This window comes from Apodemus sylvaticus, chromosome 1 (genome assembly GCF_947179515.1).
Source record: "Apodemus sylvaticus chromosome 1, mApoSyl1.1, whole genome shotgun sequence".
Lineage (NCBI taxonomy): Eukaryota > Metazoa > Chordata > Mammalia > Rodentia > Muridae > Apodemus > Apodemus sylvaticus.
This window is the reverse complement of record NC_067472.1, coordinates 203,190,214-203,210,867: the sequence shown is the minus strand read 5'-3', so window position 1 is coordinate 203,210,867 and position 20,654 is coordinate 203,190,214. Positions and strand designations below refer to the sequence as shown.

Here is a 20,654-nt window from a genome sequence, read left to right as displayed (position 1 = left end):
AGAGGGAAACCTAGAAATGGATGCTGCCTCACAATGGAAGTCATTTTCAAAGGCCATTAACTATCAACTGCCTTATTCGTAGCTCTGATTAAATAAGACTATTCATCCTATGTCAAAGGGATGTGTCCAGTATTGAGGAGAAGCTTTAGAATAAAAATATATTGCATGAACTTCAAAGAACAACCAAGCCACCCACAGCACATATTTTAGATACGCGGCAAACAAGAAATACTATATATGAATCTTTAAAATTGTTAGAGATGTTCAAATTTTTTTTGGAGGATTAGAAACCAGAAAATAAAACACACATCATTTCCATTTAGACTACAAATCCTATGACTGGAACTGTGTTTGTCCTCATGAATTGAAAATACTAAAAGACTACTGGAAGAAAAATTTGTATTGAGCACTCTTGTAAATGATTTCCAAAAATATTATTATATATTTCTTATATATCTTTTAATCATTTCTCAGAAGTGCTAGGTTTTATACTAGTCAAAAAGTTTACTCTGTCATATCTCTGGTGAGCAGACGGTCTGGTAGTAATGTAAATAAATCACTGATATAATTTTTAGCTTTCTCGATTTTGTCCCTCACCTATCTAGGAAATGATTTCTCTGGTGATAACTAACACATCATGCTAATGAGAGAATCTAATACACAACAGAAAAATGTCACTACTAATAATATTTGCATGAAGTTAAATAAAGCAACTGTAAACGAATGTCAGACAGTTGTTCTTTAATAAGACACAGTCTCACAATGAAATTATGTTGTTAGTTTTCTTACATCATTGGGTGAATCCTAAATTACTCCATAATGATGCAAGGCGTCATTTATAATTCTAACTTGGTATCTCACTCTACTCTGAAAAGAGACCTTATTAAGGGATCTGCATTTTATTTGAAACAGGTTAAGTATACCTGAGCAATAATAAAAGGTATAAACACCTCTGGTAATATGGGAAAAGTACACTATCACCATTATCTGTACAGTATCATTTCTTAAAAAGATTTCAATTAGATCGAACTATACCCGCTCTTAGAGGAAGCTATAAGGATTTTATTTGCTACTTTCTCAAATACACAAATGTACAAATTATGTAGAAAAAAACAGCTTTCAAAGTATGAATAAAAAAAACAAAACAACCATCCAAACTCAACCTCCTTTCTTCTCCCACCCCCATCTGTCTTTTTAACAACACCTTAAGAGAGTATCCTGAGAAAAATAACCTTTGAGGTTTTAAGAGATAAGGAAAAGGAGAAAATGGTTTTGGACATTATCAACTCATAACTGAATCCAGAACTCTCAGTTACAAAAGTCAACAGCTACACCTCTCAAGTATCTTGTTACAAGAAAATATTATTTTTCTAAACAACAATAACAACAACAAATCATATTGATTTTTAGAGGAATAATCTTTGATTTTAGGGAAAATAGTGTAAGGTAGAGAGATGAAGTCAGGAAGTCCCATTTAAAGCTTTAAGGGGAACAGACTTAACTCCACTGAGTCTGAGTCAAATCATTTGCTAATGTTAGATAAAGGAAAGATTTACAGTTAAGGAAATCTAACTTTGTTCATGGGAAATGCAAGATACAGATTGTCCCATGCCTCTGCCTAGCTTACGTTTAGAAGACACAGACCTAGATTATTCAACTTCAGCGTTCATCAGATTCCCAAGCATACATTTTTCTGTAGCTAACATCATATGTGGTGAGTTCTCTATAGCTCAGTCTTTAAACATCTTTTACTGGCTCTAGTCGTCAGTTTTGTCCAATGCTTACCAAGATAGTCAAGGAAATATTAATTTTTATTCTACTATAGAAAACTTTGAAAAACTGTGCTTAAAAGATTTCATTCACTCTATGAGCTAAATTTTTACTCAGAGATTAAAATAATCAAGCAGAAAAGCCTCTTTTATCCTAAACAATTATATATATAGAATTGTACATATTTGATTAAATTAGAAAAAAAACCTTTTTATCTTTAGCAAAAGGTGGCTTAATGTGGATAGTGAAACTATTATTCTTCAAAACTGTTGACTTTTAAGAGAGCATTTCAGGAATCATTCCCTCCCCCCACCCCATCCCCCATGCACACACTCTGTCCCACTCACACTGAACCAGCACTGCTGACCCACTACCCATAAGGAAAACAAAAACATTAGGCATGCACAGCACAGGCTTATATTTAGGCAGATTTTGAATTTAAGACTACACACTCTGAAATGGCATCTTGAAAGAGAAAGAAAAGCACATCTACACATGTAAACATATACTCTTCTTAGATGACTTCCAAAATGCACAAAAGGTAAACATTTAGTAACTATGAAAGTAAATGGGAAGCTAAGCATCACTAACAACACCAAAACAACAACAACAACACAAAAAACCAAAATAATAACAAACTACAGCTAAATGGTTGATTTACAATACTTTTTAAGTTTGTGATTTTCATCCTTTGTCATAGTGTTCTGTGTCATAATCTGTTCATTAAGCATAAAGGCCTTCCCTGTGTCTATTCTCACAGGCACCAAGGCTCACAGTCCACATACATTCATACAGGTACACAAGCAAACACACAGAAAACACCATGGTGAGCTGATCATACAAGTTTCTCTATGAGGAATTTAAATTATTTTCCTAATTCTGACCTATTTTTATGTAATTTGCTTTTATTTCTTTTAGTCCTAAATGTTTTGCATCACTTAAAGTCTCCTTAGATGCAAATCTACTTGGAAATGGGCTCTTGCCAAAGCAGCAATCTAACACATCTATGTGGTTCAATAGCCTTTTATCAATTGATCATTATCTCTATCTGTTTTATTAACTCTTTTTTCACTAGAGGGAAAAACCTAAAGCAATCTAACCTTTCACAGCATGCATGTACATACACACAACTCAAGGAAAACCCGGATTGGTGATATCTAAATTTTAAAGTGGGGCACAAGTTATTAGATTCTAAGGTTAGTGAAAACACACTCTGTTCCAACCACAAGAGAGCCACCCAGACAGAAAAGTGCTTCAGAAAAACATCTCTAAAAGTGTTCTGCAGAGACAAGCAGCATCTCTGTCAGACAAGAAAGGAACTTTTCAGTGTGAAAAAAAAAAAGTATTTCACATAAAGAGTTGCTTACTGGGCTTATGTTGATTGCATTTAAATCCCAGCTTATTGGATCAGCAGTTATCAGGGTCCCTCTGCAGGATGTCAAATACACCTTATTCAAATACATTTCTCCTATCTAAAACTGGCTGATAAAACTGTTTACCAATTAAATGTTCAAGAGCAGGGCTTTATGCACTTTCTTGGGCAATTGTTATTTCTAAACTTGTGGCAGTTTACAGCCTTTAAAGTAGTTTTATTTCATTACCAAACATTTTAAAATCTACCCCAAAGTATTCAATTTCCGCGAACTTTTACATACACAAGAGCAGTTGCAGTTATTTTAAACGAGTGGGGCAAGACCAATCTTTAAACAATTGCCATCTACTTAACACCCCAGTATATTTGTTAGTACTACTTTGGTGCTGCATGGAAGATAAACTAACTCTTGCTTTGTATGGGTTTGGGGTAGGCTTCTGAAAAGAGGAAAGTTTCTGGGTTGTTTCCCCTTTGCCTCCACTTAACCCTCGCTAGCCCGCGGAGCCTGAGAGCCTGCAATTGTGCAAGAGGAGCCGGGCGTGCAGGGCGCAAATCACCGAGCACTGCGGGTGATTAATGATCCGTCTGCTGCTGCCCTGGCACTCTCCAGGCAGCTCTCCCTGCAGGGCAGCAGCCAAGCTGCCGGCAGCGGCTGAGCGAGAAGCGGCTCTGGGAGAACGCAGGGGCCCGCGCCCAGTGTGAGTGCACCTTGCAGGGCGGCGAGCAGGTGACAAGCCGAGCTGGCTGCACCTGGGCCAGGGGAGCACGGGGGAGAGCGAAGGCACCGAGCCACCGAGAGCCGGAACGGAGGCTGAGAGCAAGCCTGAGTGCAGCCTGCCGCCCTTCGGCTTGACCCGGCTGGCAGGGAAGCCTGCACAGCCTCGCTCGGGTCTGAGTCCAGCTTCTCCAGACACCAGAAGTCTAACCTGCTGCTGTGAGAGGCCCGTGCTTTATGACTGTTCAGTTGCAAGACCTACTTCGAGACAGCAGACACTTTGACCAAGTCTTTCACAGTCAGAAAGATACATTTGTTGAGTGGCCTTTTCTCTTTTTCGCGGGAAACAAAGAAATAAATTAAGGCAGGGCTCAGGCTGCACAAGGTGAAACTTTGCAACAAATGCCTTTGCTTTCTCTAACTTCGATGTCCTTTCTCCCCTTTTCCTTAAAGAGCCCTTGGGGAAGCCATGAAGTAACACTGCACATTCCAGTAACACAGAAATGACAATATATATATATATATATATATATATATATATATATATATATTTTTTTTTTTTTTTTTTAATTTCAAAAACATTTAGAAAGAAAAGTAGCAGGAAGAAAAGGGCACATAACAACTCGAGGTTTCTTTAAAAAAAAAATGAAAGAAAAAGTAACTTACCTGTTGGGACATTCTGAATAAGAGGTTAGTATCAGCATTTTGCCATGTCCCCATGAACCCTGGTCCAGCCGCAGTCGTTCTGGTTCCAAACTGCATGGAGTTGTCAGTACAGGAGTCTCTTAAAGTCAAGTCTCTTGCCCTCTTTGGCTCTCTGTCTCTCTGTGTGTCTCTTTCTCTCACATCCACTTCTGCCTCTTCTGACTGAAAAGTGAAGGTGGATTTTTTGAGCTTCTTGGCAGCCAGTAGCAGGAGTACAGTGTAGGTAAGAAGCTGGCTGAACTGTGCATTTCATTCGGGAAGGGGGAGATCTGGGGGAGGGGGGGTCAGAGCTTCCTTCGCACCTTCTGCACAGATATCCCTATCATTTATGCATAGATTGTGACTCCCCTAGCTTGCCTCTGCTCAGTTTCACAGCTGCCTGTCAGGTGCGCAGGCAGCACTGGAGACCCAACCATCAGCTTCAAACCCTCAGCCACTGCATGTCATTGGACAGCAGAGCTAGGAGTCAACTGCACTGTTCCACTATCAGGCACCAAATGACACTGTACTAACCCCCCTCCAGATACACAGATAGACACACACACTGGTGCATACTCCACGGACTGCCACGATCACCACCCACAAGGCCAGGGAAAGCCAGGGCTCCACCCTGAGAATTTTCGCCAACAATGCTTTCTGCTGTAACATGTTATATCCAGCACCAGTCCTTTCTTTAACACTTGCAAAACTATGACACTTAAATATTTTTAATTAAACTGGAAGCAAGTAAAGATTCATCTGGAGGAGAACATAAAGTTTGCTTAGTGGCTTTTTAAATATTAGCTGCCACAAGTCACACCGTAATGCTGGGGCTATTTATAACCACATATAAACTCATAGGGAAAATAATATACAGAGATTTGACCTTATATTATAAAGGGTGAACAAGCAAAGCTACCAGTTAAACATGGAAGATGTACACTAAACATATGCAAAAATAAATATATATCACTTAATACCCAGCACCTCAGGCCATTAATTACCAAATGGAAGGTTAAGTAAAGAGACACTGAAGGAAGAGAAGAAAAATGAATACCTTTTCTTAAAGCTCACATGCAGAATAAAATCCTTTGTTAAAGTTCTCAGGTAAGACATCTACATCAACCTTTTAAATCATAAAAAAAGGGCAAAAGATGAAGAAAAAAAGAAACCTGTCCTATTTCAGGCAAAAAGTAATGCATATAAAAATGCCATTTTTCATTTAGGACCTCTATGGAAATTTCTATAATGTTTCCCTGCCTGATGAAATATAACCCTGATAGCAGGTCATATTTTTAATTAAACCAGTTTTAAAACAAAACAACCATTTGTTAGATAGTATTTATCTCCCTTATTTATGGAAAAAGCAGAACTGAACAAAATCCACTGTACATAAACACTGTAACTTCAAAATGGAAAGCTAAATTCATGCCATCTCATAAAAGTAGTCAGCAGGAAAAAGCCATCCTTCCTAAACTTAAAATGTAAGGAACATTAATCTTCAGCCACTTACAAATACTGAGGACAAATGTAGCACTCTGTTCGCTCCTTCTTAACGAAAGAATAACAATAAACCTTCCTCTCAGAAACAACAGAAGAAACAGAAAAGCGTTTCGATGGCAGCCTGTGTCATTAGTGGACAATGAGAAAAGATGAGCAACCGTACGCTATGTTGACACAAATGTGCCTTCCCTTCTAGAACTGACATCTCCTGAAAGCTTTTCTGTTAAACTTCCCTCCAGTTCACCACCATTAAGCACAAAAAAGTCTCAAAAGAAGCAAATTCAATATCTGAAAGGAGACAAACAAGAACCCAAAGAATTGTTGCCTTAAAATATATTAAGTCTACCTGTGGTCAATAAAAATATTCTTTCGAGGGGGAGGGCGGGAAAAGCCCCTATGAGTCAATTGTCAACGGTGACTGTACCTTTACTATTACCCACTTAACTCCCTCTAAAATTTGCTAGCCTCTTGATTTCTGAAGTGGCACTCAGTGCCTCAGTCAAGCTGCCTGCTCAGCTCCTGACCTTCCCACTAATGGCTGTTATTTGTGGGAGGCTTAAGGACACTGTCAACAGCAAGCTTCCTCCTCTCTCCCCTCAAGCACTGTTGTATCCTCTGCCTGCATGTTCTCTCTGGCCTCTTCTGCTTCCTCTCCCTCTCTCCTAGTCCTTCCCCCTCCTTCCCCACTCTCCCTCACTCCCTCTTCCTATTTTTCCAGCCCCACCCCTTTTTCTCAGTTCTGAGATCCTCTTCTTTCCCAGGTATTTCCCCTAACCCCCACACATGCGGGCACGAACGAACGAACACACACACACACACACACACACACACACACACACCATACCACACCACACCACAAGACAAAAATCAATTTTCATGCAGCACCAAGCACCTGCAGTAATAGACTCTTTTATTAAAACTGTTATTCTACAAGACTTGAAATTCCCCAGGGATCGGGCCATGTCAAAGCCGATATAATTAACTAGAGGCTCAGCAATGGATCAATTACCAGACAAGCAAGTGATAGTGAAATCAATGAAAGATCATCGGCCACATTATCAGTGTTGCAACTCATTAGGGCAAAACTGAGAAATGTGCTCAACACGAGCCCAAGCAAGGTGGCATTACAAAACAAAGGGCTAATTTGGAGACCCTGCTGTGAACAATCTGTAACTGAATTAGCCCTTTTCCCCCCTAAACTGCACAGCTCCATAACTAAATGTGACAGACTGAGAGAAGCAGTTTATTAAGACACCAACCCCAAGTTTATTTAGTTCATAAACTCTCTCCTAGAAAATCAATACAGTCTGTACAGGGTTATCAGGTTGACTAGCTAATACATCCAAATCTGCTATGCCCAGCCACAGTCCTCTGACAAAATGCTACCCAGAGTATGCAAACCGGCCTCTCTCAGACTGCAAGGTCTAACCAAACAAGTCTGCAGCAAAACTATTACCTAAATATTCCTGCCGTAGCCACGCCTTAAAAACATCAGGATAGGGCTGGAGAGATGGCTCAGCAGTTAAGAGCACTGAGTGTTCTTTCAAAGGTCCAGAGTTCAAATCCCAGCAACCACATGGTGGCTCACAACCATCCTTAATGAGATCTGATGCCCTCCTCTGGGGAGTCTGAAGACAGATACAGTGTACTTACATATAATAAATAAATAAATCTTTAAAAAAAAAAAAAACATCAGGATAGCCTCGTAAGATTCACAAGAAAAATCACAACAATTACACAGTACTGTACCTCCTAGATGGATTTTGTCAAACAAAATTTTAGTTAATTCCTAAAATCAGTTAAAAAAAAAGTAAAAGCTTCATTATAACAACAGACACCAGTCCAAAGAGTTAGCTATATATAAACATGCTAAAGTACAAACCTTGAATGTTTATGTTTTGTTTATTATGTTTAAAACCATTTTTTAATAAATTTTAGAACATAAAATTCTGACTCCTATAGAAAGTCCCAAAATATGTTATGTGAACTTGCCATCCATTTCCATAGGGAAATGTAGAACCTTGATGCTTTTCTAGCCAGTAAGAGACTTGAATTGTTTTTTAGAGACTCAGGTCCATGACTAACAACAAAACCAAGGCACCAAGACATCTCCTGAGGCTTTCCATTGGCTCAACATTCTGTAGATTACAGAATAACCCTCTGAAATCCTTTGTATCCAAGTTATTTACAACTAGGCCATGGGGATAAACATCGTTTTCACAATTATTGCTTTCTTCCTGATTCAAAGTCATGTACTTCAGATTAGGGGATCACAAATCTGAAAGGTCACGTGACGCTCCTCACAGTCCCTGAGACTGAGAGTTAGGCTGTGTACACTGAGAGGTCCACCAAGGAGCTCTCAAGGTCCTGAAGAAACTGTAGAACTAGGTGTAACTAACTCTTCTTCATAACACACAGCAGTAACATACACACACACACACACACACACACACACATACACACATACAACTCTGAAATACTTTTACAACAGTAACATAAGACCAGGAGAGTGGACAAGGCAAGCAGCTCTGGAAATAACTAATGATGTTTTAACACTTACAATGTTTTTACTTATTTATTTATTTAAAAAAAACCTGTACTATTAACATGCCATCAGTATACTCAACTGGCTTCAAATTCTAAATCCTAAGTGTTAATTTTAAAAAATAGTTTAAATTCAATTTACAGATGCTACAATTACACATTTGTTTTTATCTGGTATTTATCAAACATTTCACCAGTCATGCTTCTAATAATATTTTTTAAAGTTAAGCATATATACTAACCCTGCACTAACTGCACACTTTGGATAGTAATTAAAAGTTGTAATTACAGGAAATTCATACTTTTAAAAACCTTTTTGCACATAACTACACACTGTGCATGTACCCTCAATGAGATCCAATTAGTTACAAAGAATTTGCATTTCAGTTAGTGTAGGATAACAAGACTACAGAGAGGTGCAGTGCAATCCCACCAACAGAGGAAGGCAGTGTGTTCTTTCCTGTTCGCTCTGTAAGCAGTAATTCCCACAAGTGATTGCTTAGAATGTTACTATCTTTTTAATATTTTGTAGTGAGGTGAATTTGGGTCTTTTCTTTTCTTTTCTCAAAAATTACACAGTGATGGAAAAGTTAGTCACAGTTACTGACTACTGACAGGCCAAAGAATGCTCTTTTGCATATACTTTTGGAATAAACTAGTTTATTTATTGTGTTGCTTTTTGTTTGTTTGTTGGTTTGTTTATGGGAATATAACCCATCATTTCTTTATATATATTACAATTATTTTTTTTTTAAAGACAGAGTATCATCATGTAGCCCTGGCTGGCCTGGAACTCACTTTATTGACCAGGTTGATTTCGAGAGATCTGCCTGCCTCTGCCTCTCCAGTGCTAGGATTAAGGTTGTGCTCCACCATACCCAACTTTACTTTTCTTCACTGGATTTAATTTCTTCAAAACACAGGGCTTTCTTAAGGTCATTCTGTGACTGGGAACATAGAAGCTATATAAAGGTCGTGGTTCTGTGCTAAGAAACTCAGGCCCTGCACTAAGAAAGCACTTGAAGGCTTTCTTTCTTTCTCTCTCTCTCTCCCTCCCTCTCTCTCTCTTTCTTTTTTTTCAGTTTTTTTTTCCTCCCTAGCTAGGGCTACAACGTAAATCCTGAACAAATATAAAATAAATGTATGGCTTGTGCACACAGTTTAAGAAGCATCCGCAGGACTACTGACAGCTTACAGAACCGCACCTGTGACTCCCTGGGCTCAGTTCTCCCGCTGTTAGCAGACTCTGTAATCTGTAATGACAGTGTACTGGCCTTTGCTCTTCCTTCAGTCACAATTTACTTCCAAAGCTTGGTTAAGTACAGACCTGGGTTAAAGATCAGTGGTTTTTCATGTGACACACGCTGGTATTCATCTAATGGCTTGTCAAGACAAAACTGTCCCTGTTCTTGCCAAAATAATAAAAATGATGCTTCACATCGCATGACAATCAGCACTACCTCCTCGTGGTGGGACAGCTCGAGCTTTCTGTAACTCATCTATTTTATAGAAAAAATATTGCTAACTGGCTATCCACTCTCAGTGTACAGAATCAGGTTGCCATCCTCAAATCTCTTTCCTTCTCAGAACTCTAAGGCAGCCTGTAAACTAGTCACTAATGACATGCGACCTTAACATATAAAGGAATGCTGAAGCTCAGGTTCCTAATGCATTAAGGCACATAACTTAATATATGCAAATTATGCAGGAGCAGCAGGCTGGTCTCAGTCACAGAGGTGGGGCAGGCAACTGAGGAAATGTCATTTTTCTTGAGAACGAAGTGTAGGACTTGCTTTGCAACATCTGTTGGTCTGTGTGGAATGCTAACAGATGTGTTAAGTGGGAAAAAAAGGAGAAAGAACTAATGAAGGAAAACTCCTCTGAACAGATATTTCCCTCACTTCCATACTCCTAAGGAAGAAGGTTGACAGCCACCCTTTCCCCTAGTGAAGCCTGCCACCCTTTCCCCTTGTGAAGCCTGACACCCCTACTTTATTGTGCCATTTCTTTTCAGACACAAAGTTAAGGAGGAACAAATTTGGTTCAATATAAAGAATAGGAAAAAGTAAAGCTAATAATAATTTCAATTTTAAATTTTAAATAATAATTTCAATTTTAAATTTTAATTTCCACTTTTTTGTTTGCTTTATAATTGTATAGTTATCTATGTTTATACAATTTGATGAGAGGACAGTAAAATATTTGTTTCCCTTAACACATATAAACCCAAACATAATGAGTACACAAGCACATCTATGTGCACTCTGTGGAGAAAAGAAGAAACGACATTTAAAAGTACTTCTTAAGATCAAGAGCTGCTTGGTTGATAATGTTGTTCATTTGAAATGTAAATAAGTAAAATAACCAAAAAAGATCATAAAAATAAAAAATGATAAATAAAAGATCAAGATCTGAATTATCTTTTCGGTTTTGTTTGGTTGTTACAGGTGTTTTTGTTTGTGCTTTGTATCGTTTTGTTTTTGAGACAGGGTTTTTTCCACATAGCTCTGACTGTCCTGGAACTTACTATGTAGCTCAGCCTGGCCTCAACTCGAACTCACAGAGATCTGCCTGCCTCTATGAATTATCTTCCTTAATATAAAGATACTCATCGTTACAATTAAGATTCACCTAATATTTACACCTAAATCTTTGCTTGCCAACTGATTTCCAATTTCTTTCCATTTCGATCTCTGTAAGAGATGGACAACTGTGTCTCGATTGCCAATGTTCCCAAACAGTAACATCTGGTAATCATGGGTCCTCATGTTTAAATTTTAAGGAACCAGGAAAATTTTTCTTATTTAGCAATTGTTTTTCTTGTTTCAGTTTATTCGGTGACTGAGCTGTAAGTAGCAGACTGACATGTATGTAGCAGTCTTTAATTCAGGTTAAAAGGATGACGCATGGCAGGGGGTACATGGGGGTACATGGTGGTTCAGATTTTAATCCCAGCCCTTGGGAGGCAGAGGCAGGCAGACCTCTGTGAATCCCAGGCCACTTTGATCTCTATAGTGAGTTTCAAAGCAGATAGGAGTGAGATCCTATCCTCAAAAAGATATATGATTCATGCACGCCAACAACTAAATGTAGCCAAGTGTCATATGTAAACGATCTAAACTACACAGTCTATTACTCTTTCTATTAAAATCTTTATGGTAAGAATTTAGGTTTAGAGTCCATGAATTAGCTAATTTAAAATTAGCTTAAAGGGTCTTTATGAAAAGGAGAAGAAAAATCTAAATTCATGTTATCATCTTTGAGTGGCATCTCAATCCTTCTCCTCCAAGAGTCTGTGTTAGAATTCACTTGTTCCTTCATATTTATAATATTCATATATAACTATATATAAATGCCAGATGACTTTGACAACCTATTTGGACATTTCAACATATAGTCGCTTCAGCCAAAACAGCCCAAAGATTCTGAGGAATAAGACCATTGTTCAATTTTTAAGTAAGAGTACCCATGCCTTCATTTATAGTCAGCTTTCTGCCAAACCATTATAGACATACTAAATACTCAGATGTGAACTCACAGGAACACCAATCACATCAGTGCACAAGACATATATAACAGCTGCTATGCACTGAGAGAAGAAAATGGTGACCAATACTGACAGAGAAAACCTTATGCAGTAAAAATATCTTTATGTGACCAGAAAAGGAACACAAGCCCCTTAAACAAGGTTCGAGCTACTTCAGAGAGTGACATTAACATTCCCCTTAGGAAAATATTACCTAAACGCTTTACTGAAAAGGAGAAAATGCTCCAATTGACACTTGTCTAACTTGCCTGAGATGCTGTGTCTGACACCCTAGTCAGGGCTGAGCGCCGGAATGCACTTCCAGGAAATGTTAAAAGGCTATAATCCATGGATGCTAAAGATCAGAAAATGGACAGATGTGGTTAGGTACAGTAGATCAGGTAGCTTACAAAATGCTAAGGAAATGAGAATCCCTTGGAATCAAGATTCACATTTCAAAAAAGCATCTTCAGTCAGTACAAATCTTATGCCTACAAAAGATCAAACATTTTCCTATTTTGTTTTGATCTAAAAAGTAAAAAAGTGACTTTAATTTTTTTGTGTGTACAAGCAGTGACAAAAGCTGTCTTACTATCACAAGCTTCAGTTGATGTCCTGTGAGAAAAATCTTCTGAAAGAATCAGTGGTATCTTTCCTTAAATGACTATGAGGATAAAAATAAAAAGCAAAAGCAAAAGACAAAAACCCAACAGGCTGGGGCATGGAAGTGCACTGGGGAATTACTTTCATATGACCACGAAAGTTGTGGGATTGTAAAGATAATATTAATGCTTTTATTTACTTCCTTCTAAAAACTGTAGCCTGAGATGCTGGCAGCTCTAGTAAAATTGTCACAGTAATAGTTTAAATTACTGTCAAGAAGAAAGATTGAGATTCACTTCTGCACAAGAAAACCCTGTTACAAGGCTCAATACACACAAACACACAGAAACACACACATACATACATACATACATACAAACACATATACAAGTACTCACAAACACACACACATACATACATAAATACACACAAACGCACACATACATGCACAAACACATGCACACATACTAACAAACACATATACAAGAACATGCACACATATACATACATGCATACATACACAAACATACACAAGCCCTTACAAACTACTTAGACACAAAAACATGCTTACACACAAAATCATGCATATGCCCACACAAACATACATTTAAGTGAAAAACATTGATGCAAAGAAAATTTGTATGATTTCTGGATTGTTTTTCAAATTAAAAAAACTTAAATGGGAGAGTGGGGGCCTTTGGTGTAGGACCTCGGCTGGACGCAAGCAGGCAGGAAGCTTTTCACACACAACTGCACTGTCTGTCCATCAGCTGATGTCCTGGTTATGATCATCTTAGGGAAACTCATTAGTCTGCACGTGTATGTGTGTGTCTGTGTGTGTGTGTCTGTGTGTGTGTTACATATGTGTTACATTTCAATTCTCAAAGATTACTACCCTAACACATCCATTTTAAAAACAGTGACAATTAGAATAAATCTTCCCTAGAACTATGTGTAAAAAATGAAAAGGGGAAAAAGGGGATGAAATAAAAGAAGACACTTTATCACAATCAAAATCATTCGAATTATTGCCACAAAATTCTATTTCATGCAGTATCTTCAGAGGTTAAAAACTGTTGAGAAGCAAGTAAACACATTCATTTCCTAGCGTGCACATGAGTGTGAAAGACAGTAAGAGGGTGGAACAAAGAATAATTATGTGGGAACAAACCTCAATAGGACAGTCAGAGAATGTGAGCATATTTAAGTGACTTAAATAAGAAAGAACAACATACCTCAAGTTGAGATGGATCAACTCCACAGCATGGGACTTTAAAATGTGCTTGCCAGTCCTGGTCACCAAGCCTGCCTTCCGATTTGTAACTGAGGCAATTTGGAGGCGGGGAGGGCACAAAATGTGCCTGTTGAGAGATTAGAAGAGGAAATTTTATATAGTCTACAGCCAGTATTTTACAGAAATCCTGGTTGCATCAAGATACTTTATCTTAAAAACTACAGATATAATATACTCCTCTGACCACTCAAACACTTGTAAAAAGAGTTAATTACTAAGGTGTATAGCAACCAACAGTTAAATATATGAACCATAAGAAAACAACAATGAGGAATAACAGAATAGCTCACTGAGGGGTGACAGGACAGGAGAGCCATTCAGGGCTTCTTGAGTGCAAGCCTGTGTGCTAAGAAGCCAAAGCAACATTGCACTTAAGATTCTTTCTTTAAGGAGGAACTGGACAGTCATGTGGGTATCTGACACCGGGGCTGCCAAACACAAGTTCTACCACTGAGCCACACTCCAGTCAATACCCCAACTTACTCCATTTTCTTCTACTAATCATCAAGAAAATCATTATAAACCTTTTTACTCACTGTTGAAGAACTATTTATCAAGTTTCACATACCAAGTACAAGAAGCTGTGGGGAACACCAAAATAAGACATGGTCCCTGCTCACAGGTTTATAATCTACTACAGAATAAAAGCCATGCGCGAAAACGACCTAACATAAATAGAGATAGTGTTAAGGCAAGCACAGTAGATCCTTATGATTTAGGGAAGGATGCCTTCCCACTGATATGTGAAAGAAGCATCTAAGAAAAGGCTGCCTTTGTTCTAGGCCCTGAGAGACCACCAATATTCCTCTAGAGAAGTGATCTAGTTTCACTAGGGCGCAGGAAGGATGATGGATAAAGCAGTAATAAATGGGAAGATGCGTGGGTAATGGAACTATGGGTAAGAGTCCCACAGTCCACTCAGTTGCTATTCTGTTATCCACAAAGTCATCAACCAACTCTACAAAAAGACAACCTCAACACAGGGCAAATATTAATATTTTTAAAGAAAGTACATCTATGACAACACATTAAAACATAACTAAAAGGAAGCTAAGAGATCAATCAGGGAACTATTATAATAAACAGGTAAAATAAGCAGATAAGGCTGATGAAAAAAAAAAGCAAAACACAAAAGACACCGTGGGAATGAAATTAAAGCCCTAGGAATGACAGACAAGACATGTGTAAGGGCATGGGACAGATAGCTCACTGGTTAAGAGCACGCTGCTCTTGTGGAGAGCGCAAGTTAGTTTTCATGTTGGGTGGCTCACATCTGCCTGTAATCTTGTTAATTCCAACTCCAGGGGATCCAATGTCTTCTTCCAGCCTCTGTAGGCACTTGCATGCATGTGCACACACAAGCCCCCCTCCCAAGATGCAGACACATACACACGATTAAACATGTGGATCACAAGAGCCAGTGTGACACTAGGGATCTGGCTGGCAGCACCTTCTAGAGAAAGGAGAATACAGTTTAGCTCAGTCTGAGGAGCAAAGGAATGTGTAATTTGGGGCAGGAACAGTAAAATAACCTTGGGGCTTGAAAAGCTAGCAGGGTTTAAAGAAGTGTCCCTAGGAACAGACAGCTTGTTTTCCACTATGGGAGGTTTAAAAAGAAAAATCTAGAGTGAGCGAAGGGTACCAAGACAGTTAAGAGGATATTGAAGATCTAAGCCAGAGGGAAAATGATATAAAGGGTCCTAGGAGAGAATGTGGTAAGAACACAAATGAAAAGGTTCTCTGAAGAGAGGAAAAAAATCCCTCAGACACAAAGGAATGATATAGAAATTTTTCCCTGGTAAGAAATTCAGGCATTAAGGCCAGGCAGTGATGAATACCCCTTTAACCCCAGCACTCAGGAGGCAGAGGCAAGTAGATCTCTGAATTTGAAGCTAGCCTGGTCTACAGAGTGAGTTCTAGACAGCCATGGCTACCCAGAGAAACCCTGTCTCAACCCAACAAAACAAAGAAATTCAGGAATTGGTGTGTGTGTGTGTGTAAATAGGACCTACTCAGTCTACTCAGTTGCTTGCATATACATGCTTTGAGGACCAGACACTTGGCATTGAATAACCAATGAGAGGGCATCTTCCATAGGGAAGACAACCTCTCTCAGCATCCCTTAGTTGCCTGTAGTTCTTATCTGAGGTTGGGGTCCCACGGGATTTCCCTCTTCCACTTTTCCCCCCTCATTGTCCTTGTTCAGGCCCTGCCATATTGTAACAATTAAAGAAGATGAGGCCAGAAACTTGAGAAGGAGCAAGGGTGGGCCATGGAAGTTGTTAGAGGAAGGAAAGGGAATGGAGAGAAATGATGTAATTATATTTTACTTAAAACAATAATAAATACACTTAATGTTTTTAAAAAGAAACACAGATATTACAACTCCAGTTAAGAGCACAAACTAGAGAACAACTGGAGAAGAGAAAAGGAACAGTCTACTTAAAAAGGCACAATGAAGGTCAGAATCCATGAGTGGTGATCAGAAGACAGGTCAACTGCAGAGAGGGCTGCCCCTGAAAGTACTTAGGAAGTCTCCTCCCAGTCAAGACAATGTTGGCTTTAAGACAACGCATTGGGCTTAGTAGTTAAGAACATGTACAATTTTTTTTTTTTTTGCATGGGATCCAAGTTTAGTTCCCAGTACCTACATGAGATGGCTCACACCTGCTGTAACTATAGCTCCAGGGGATTTGATAATCAGGTGCATACATACATACATACATACGTATGTACATAGGTGCATTCGTTTTCTCTCTCTCTCTCTAAGATTTATTTATCTTTTAAAATTTAAAGAATTTTTTTTAAAGGCAGTGTAGTTAGGAGTTGGAAATACTGACACTGAAATCTGAAATACTGAAAACCAATAAAGGGTTCTGAATGCAGAGAGTAATGCCTTGCTCCAGAACATATAGCCCAGGAAAGAAACAGAACTTTGGGAACTATAGTGATCACATACATTCCCACACTGATGAGTTCATGTAAAAAAATTAAAATGCCAAGAATACATTTTAGACCAAATTATTTGATCTTTATTTATTCATAAACCCAATTCTAAATATATACAGAGCATTTTTTTTTTAAAAAAATGGCTGCAAGTTTACTCCTGGCTAAAGAAATTCCCCAAAGCAAATAAAAACTGGAAATATTTTGAACTATATCACATATATGATTTGAATTAAGGAGAAAGGAGATGTCTAAGAATATTGCTTCATTAGCAGACATGAGACAAAGCTGAGGAGGTAAGCCCCCCACCCCTTACTGCTAACTCCTACCTCCAGGCCCATGTGATCCAAAGTCACATCAACTCTCTACCCAATTAGTGAGGATTGCATTAGGAGAACTCAGCACTTTTAGTCCAGAATCCCTCTAGAGACCAGGGAAAAGATGAGTTCCATCACATGGCCAGTATCAACAGCCACTGAACAAATATCTCAGGGACATGGACAAAGACATTTATCTGCTGTGCTGGCAGCCACTACAACCAGCCTTCCTAACAGAGTCCTTTCTGTAAGGACCGCTGTCTAAGTGACCTGTCATATAGCTTTATAAAGTATCATTAATACTGTGGGCCAAAATGAGATTGATCTTTGAGCTTCGTGGTCTCCTGTTGTCAACAGTGCATTATAAAACCAATACTAAATACTTTATAAACAAGTCTCCCTACAGTGTATTAGAGAAACAGTGCATATTTCATGCTCCATAGTTAGGTAGCCACATATCCATCAAGCTAATAAATTATTTATTAGATACCCCGAAGTGCAATAAGAGTCAACAAACTAACTTCTGAATACTTGTATGCAACTATTTCAATGGAAATTGTAACCTGGATGAGAAAACATTCTCACTAACAATGGCAGATGGAAGACCCTCTCTCAAGTATACCATTAGAAGGGAGCACATACGTTGAGAGAGAGAGAGAGAGAGAGAGAGAGAGAGAGAGAGAGAGAGAGAGAGAGAGAGAAGAAATTCCTGTCTAGAAGATAATTTTTGTTACTGAACTTTAAGCGATACCCAACACCATACACATTTCTTCTGTTTGTATATACAGGCCTCTGATTCCCCCATCCTCAGGGAAATAATAATTGGTAGAAACATGTCTATCATACCTCAACTCAGATGACAGCCCCTACTAATGCTTTGCAGTTGTGATCTCAAAGAAACTATGCAATGCCTTGAGAGTGTATACAAGGTCTGTGATATACACACAGTAAGGAATGCAGAAGTTATTAACCAAAGATTTAAAGGAACTTTAATTTATTTTTTCGTTTCTTTTTTTCTCCCCTTGTATTTTTGGTTAAAGCTGCCAAGCCCTTAGATACATGTGATGCAGTCCCCAATGCCCAGTCCAACATCACTAGACTAGAATTAATCAATGGTTAATTCTACCATTTCTGAAAGAGGACCTTCTGTTCTGGAATGTATTCCAGCCCTCCAAAGAAAAAATTTCTTCAGCTGGGAGTTATTTCTCAAACTATCAGAGGCGTGGACCTCTGTGTAGTATTGCGGTGCCATGGTTTCACATGCTGGCCACATTAATAGTGAAGAGCAAGCATCTGTAACCCACAGCTGTGTGTGCTCCAGTCCCAAAGCACCCGCAGGGCCGGTGCCAATGCAAACCTCTCTTCCTGTCCCACATCGGAACCACACTGGTTTTCTTCAGGAGCCAGAGACTTGAGATACAGTTCTGAAAATGGGTTTTTTGGTTCTTTCCACTCACGTGATGGGTATGGACTGTCAAGAAGAATACTGTCAGGGTCACTGGCTCTTTCATTCTCCCCACCCCACATCAAGTGGATAAGCTAGAAAGGGGAAAGTGAGGGGGGAGTGCAGTGGAGGACAGGCTCAATGAATAGCAGATACATGTATAAAATGTGCGTATATGCACAATGAATATATACAGTGAAAATATTTTTTTCAGAGAAGGAAAAACAAAAGTTATAGTGTTGAAGTATCCTAAAAAGCCCCTGGGAAACAACCTAAACAGATAAACATACAGGGTTTTTTCCCCCACAGTATTTTTATTTTTCTTCCTAATATCTTATAGTTTTATTCCTATAGGCAAGAGTTGTGAAGGTTGAAACACATTTTATGAGGGTTAGGTGAAAAAAGCAGAAATAAAGGAGGAGCATGAGAGGGATGATTTCACATTACTTTCTCAAAAGACACATCCCTGAGTCCTAGGCATCATGAAAGCGGATAGCAAAGCACAGACTGAGACTAATTTCTTTGTATTATTTTCGCTACTACAACCACTACTGCTAAGATGACTCTTCATATTAATGACTTTGGTATGTAGACAAACTATAAAAGATGCAGTCTCTGACCTCAAGTACTTATCGATGTCTGTGGGGATTTACCACTCCTGCTAGATTTACTTTCTTCTTCATACTCTAGCCCAGAGGAAGTGATCATCACTCAAGACTTGGAGCCTTTCCATGAGTGGGGTTTACATATGGCAAGGAGAAGGGGTATTTGCCCTTGGACACAGATGGTACTAGATCCAAAGCTCAGTGAGTCTGGTTTGCTTCCAGCAAAGAGAAAGACTAAAATTTCTTTTTAAAAAATGACAATGATCTAACTGAGCTTTATTAAAAAAAATCATAAAGTATAAAAGTACACAGTACTCAGTATTTTATCCTATCACGCACATGTATGCACTGAACTGGTATCATACAGCTATCTCCATATGACTCCGCAGCTTCTGCATACAGCAGCCCATGTGCCATTTATTCACATTGCATGCCCAGCAGTCAACTGTGTATGTGGTTAGAAGTCCAGCAAGGAGACTTTTTTTAAACATAGGATTGACTATCTGTAGAAGCTTTTACTTACTGACCAAATCACTTAACCCAAATTTTCTACCTCCAAATGGTAGTAGTAGAAGTAATTCATAGAATCATTGTGAAAACCAAATACTTTGGTTAGTACAAAAGGTTTACCTAGTTTCTAGACATAGATACTCAACAAATATGAATCTCTCTCTCTCTCTCTCTCTCTCTCTCTCTCTCACACACACACACACACACATATGCACAGTATGTGTGTGTGTGTGTGTGTGTGTGTGTGTATAGATTTCAAACTAGATGACTTTGGGCATTTTTGTTTGGCCTGTGTTTTAATTAATGGCCAACATATAAAGTTCACATATAAAGGGTGAGTTAGACAGAGACAAAAGGTAAGTGTTGGGAAACTAAAGGTATAGCATAAATATTTCTTTTCAACAACTGTAAACTGGGGTGGAACAGAAGCTACTGTCTTTTTAGCAGGCACCCCTCCCCCACCAGTCTCTTCAACCATCACTTGTTTTCCTCATTTTGTTGTTTGCCTGGCTACTTGAGCCTTTCAAGTACTACATATGGAGAGTTCATTCCCACACACAAAGGAAAATGGTATTTAAACAAGGCTGGCCTTGAACTCACTGAGATCCACCTTCCTCTGCCTCCTGAGTGCTGGGATTAAAGGTGTGCACCACCATGCACAGCTCCACATGTTTTCCATTGCATTTTCTTTCAATCAATGGAAATCTTTTCTCTGAAAAATGAAGATGTGAATTCTGAACATGGGGGAAGAGCAGTGCAGAGCCTGGGTGTCTTAGCCTTTGTAATTTGAGGCATCCCGCGGGGAGGTTGGGGGTGACTAA

The 20,654-nt window shown here is 38.8% G+C and overlaps 1 protein-coding gene across 7 annotated transcripts in view; it reads right to left on the bottom strand.

The window, feature by feature from the left end:
• The window catches only part of LOC127676075 (zinc finger protein basonuclin-2-like), a 577,904-nt gene that overhangs the window by 485,175 nt on the left and 72,075 nt on the right, over window positions 1–20,654 (bottom strand). For 4 of the 7 annotated variants that reach the window (XM_052172028.1, XM_052172035.1, XM_052172030.1 and 1 more), the window contains exons 3-4: window positions 13,953–14,078; window positions 4,524–4,724 (exon numbers count right to left, since the gene is read on the bottom strand). The exons of the other annotated variants lie outside the window; for them this stretch is intronic. In XM_052172028.1, the coding sequence (XP_052027988.1) occupies window positions 4,524–4,724; window positions 13,953–14,078 (327 nt within the window). The remainder of the gene's footprint in view (window positions 1–4,523; window positions 4,725–13,952; window positions 14,079–20,654) is intronic. 7 annotated transcript variants of the gene reach the window in all.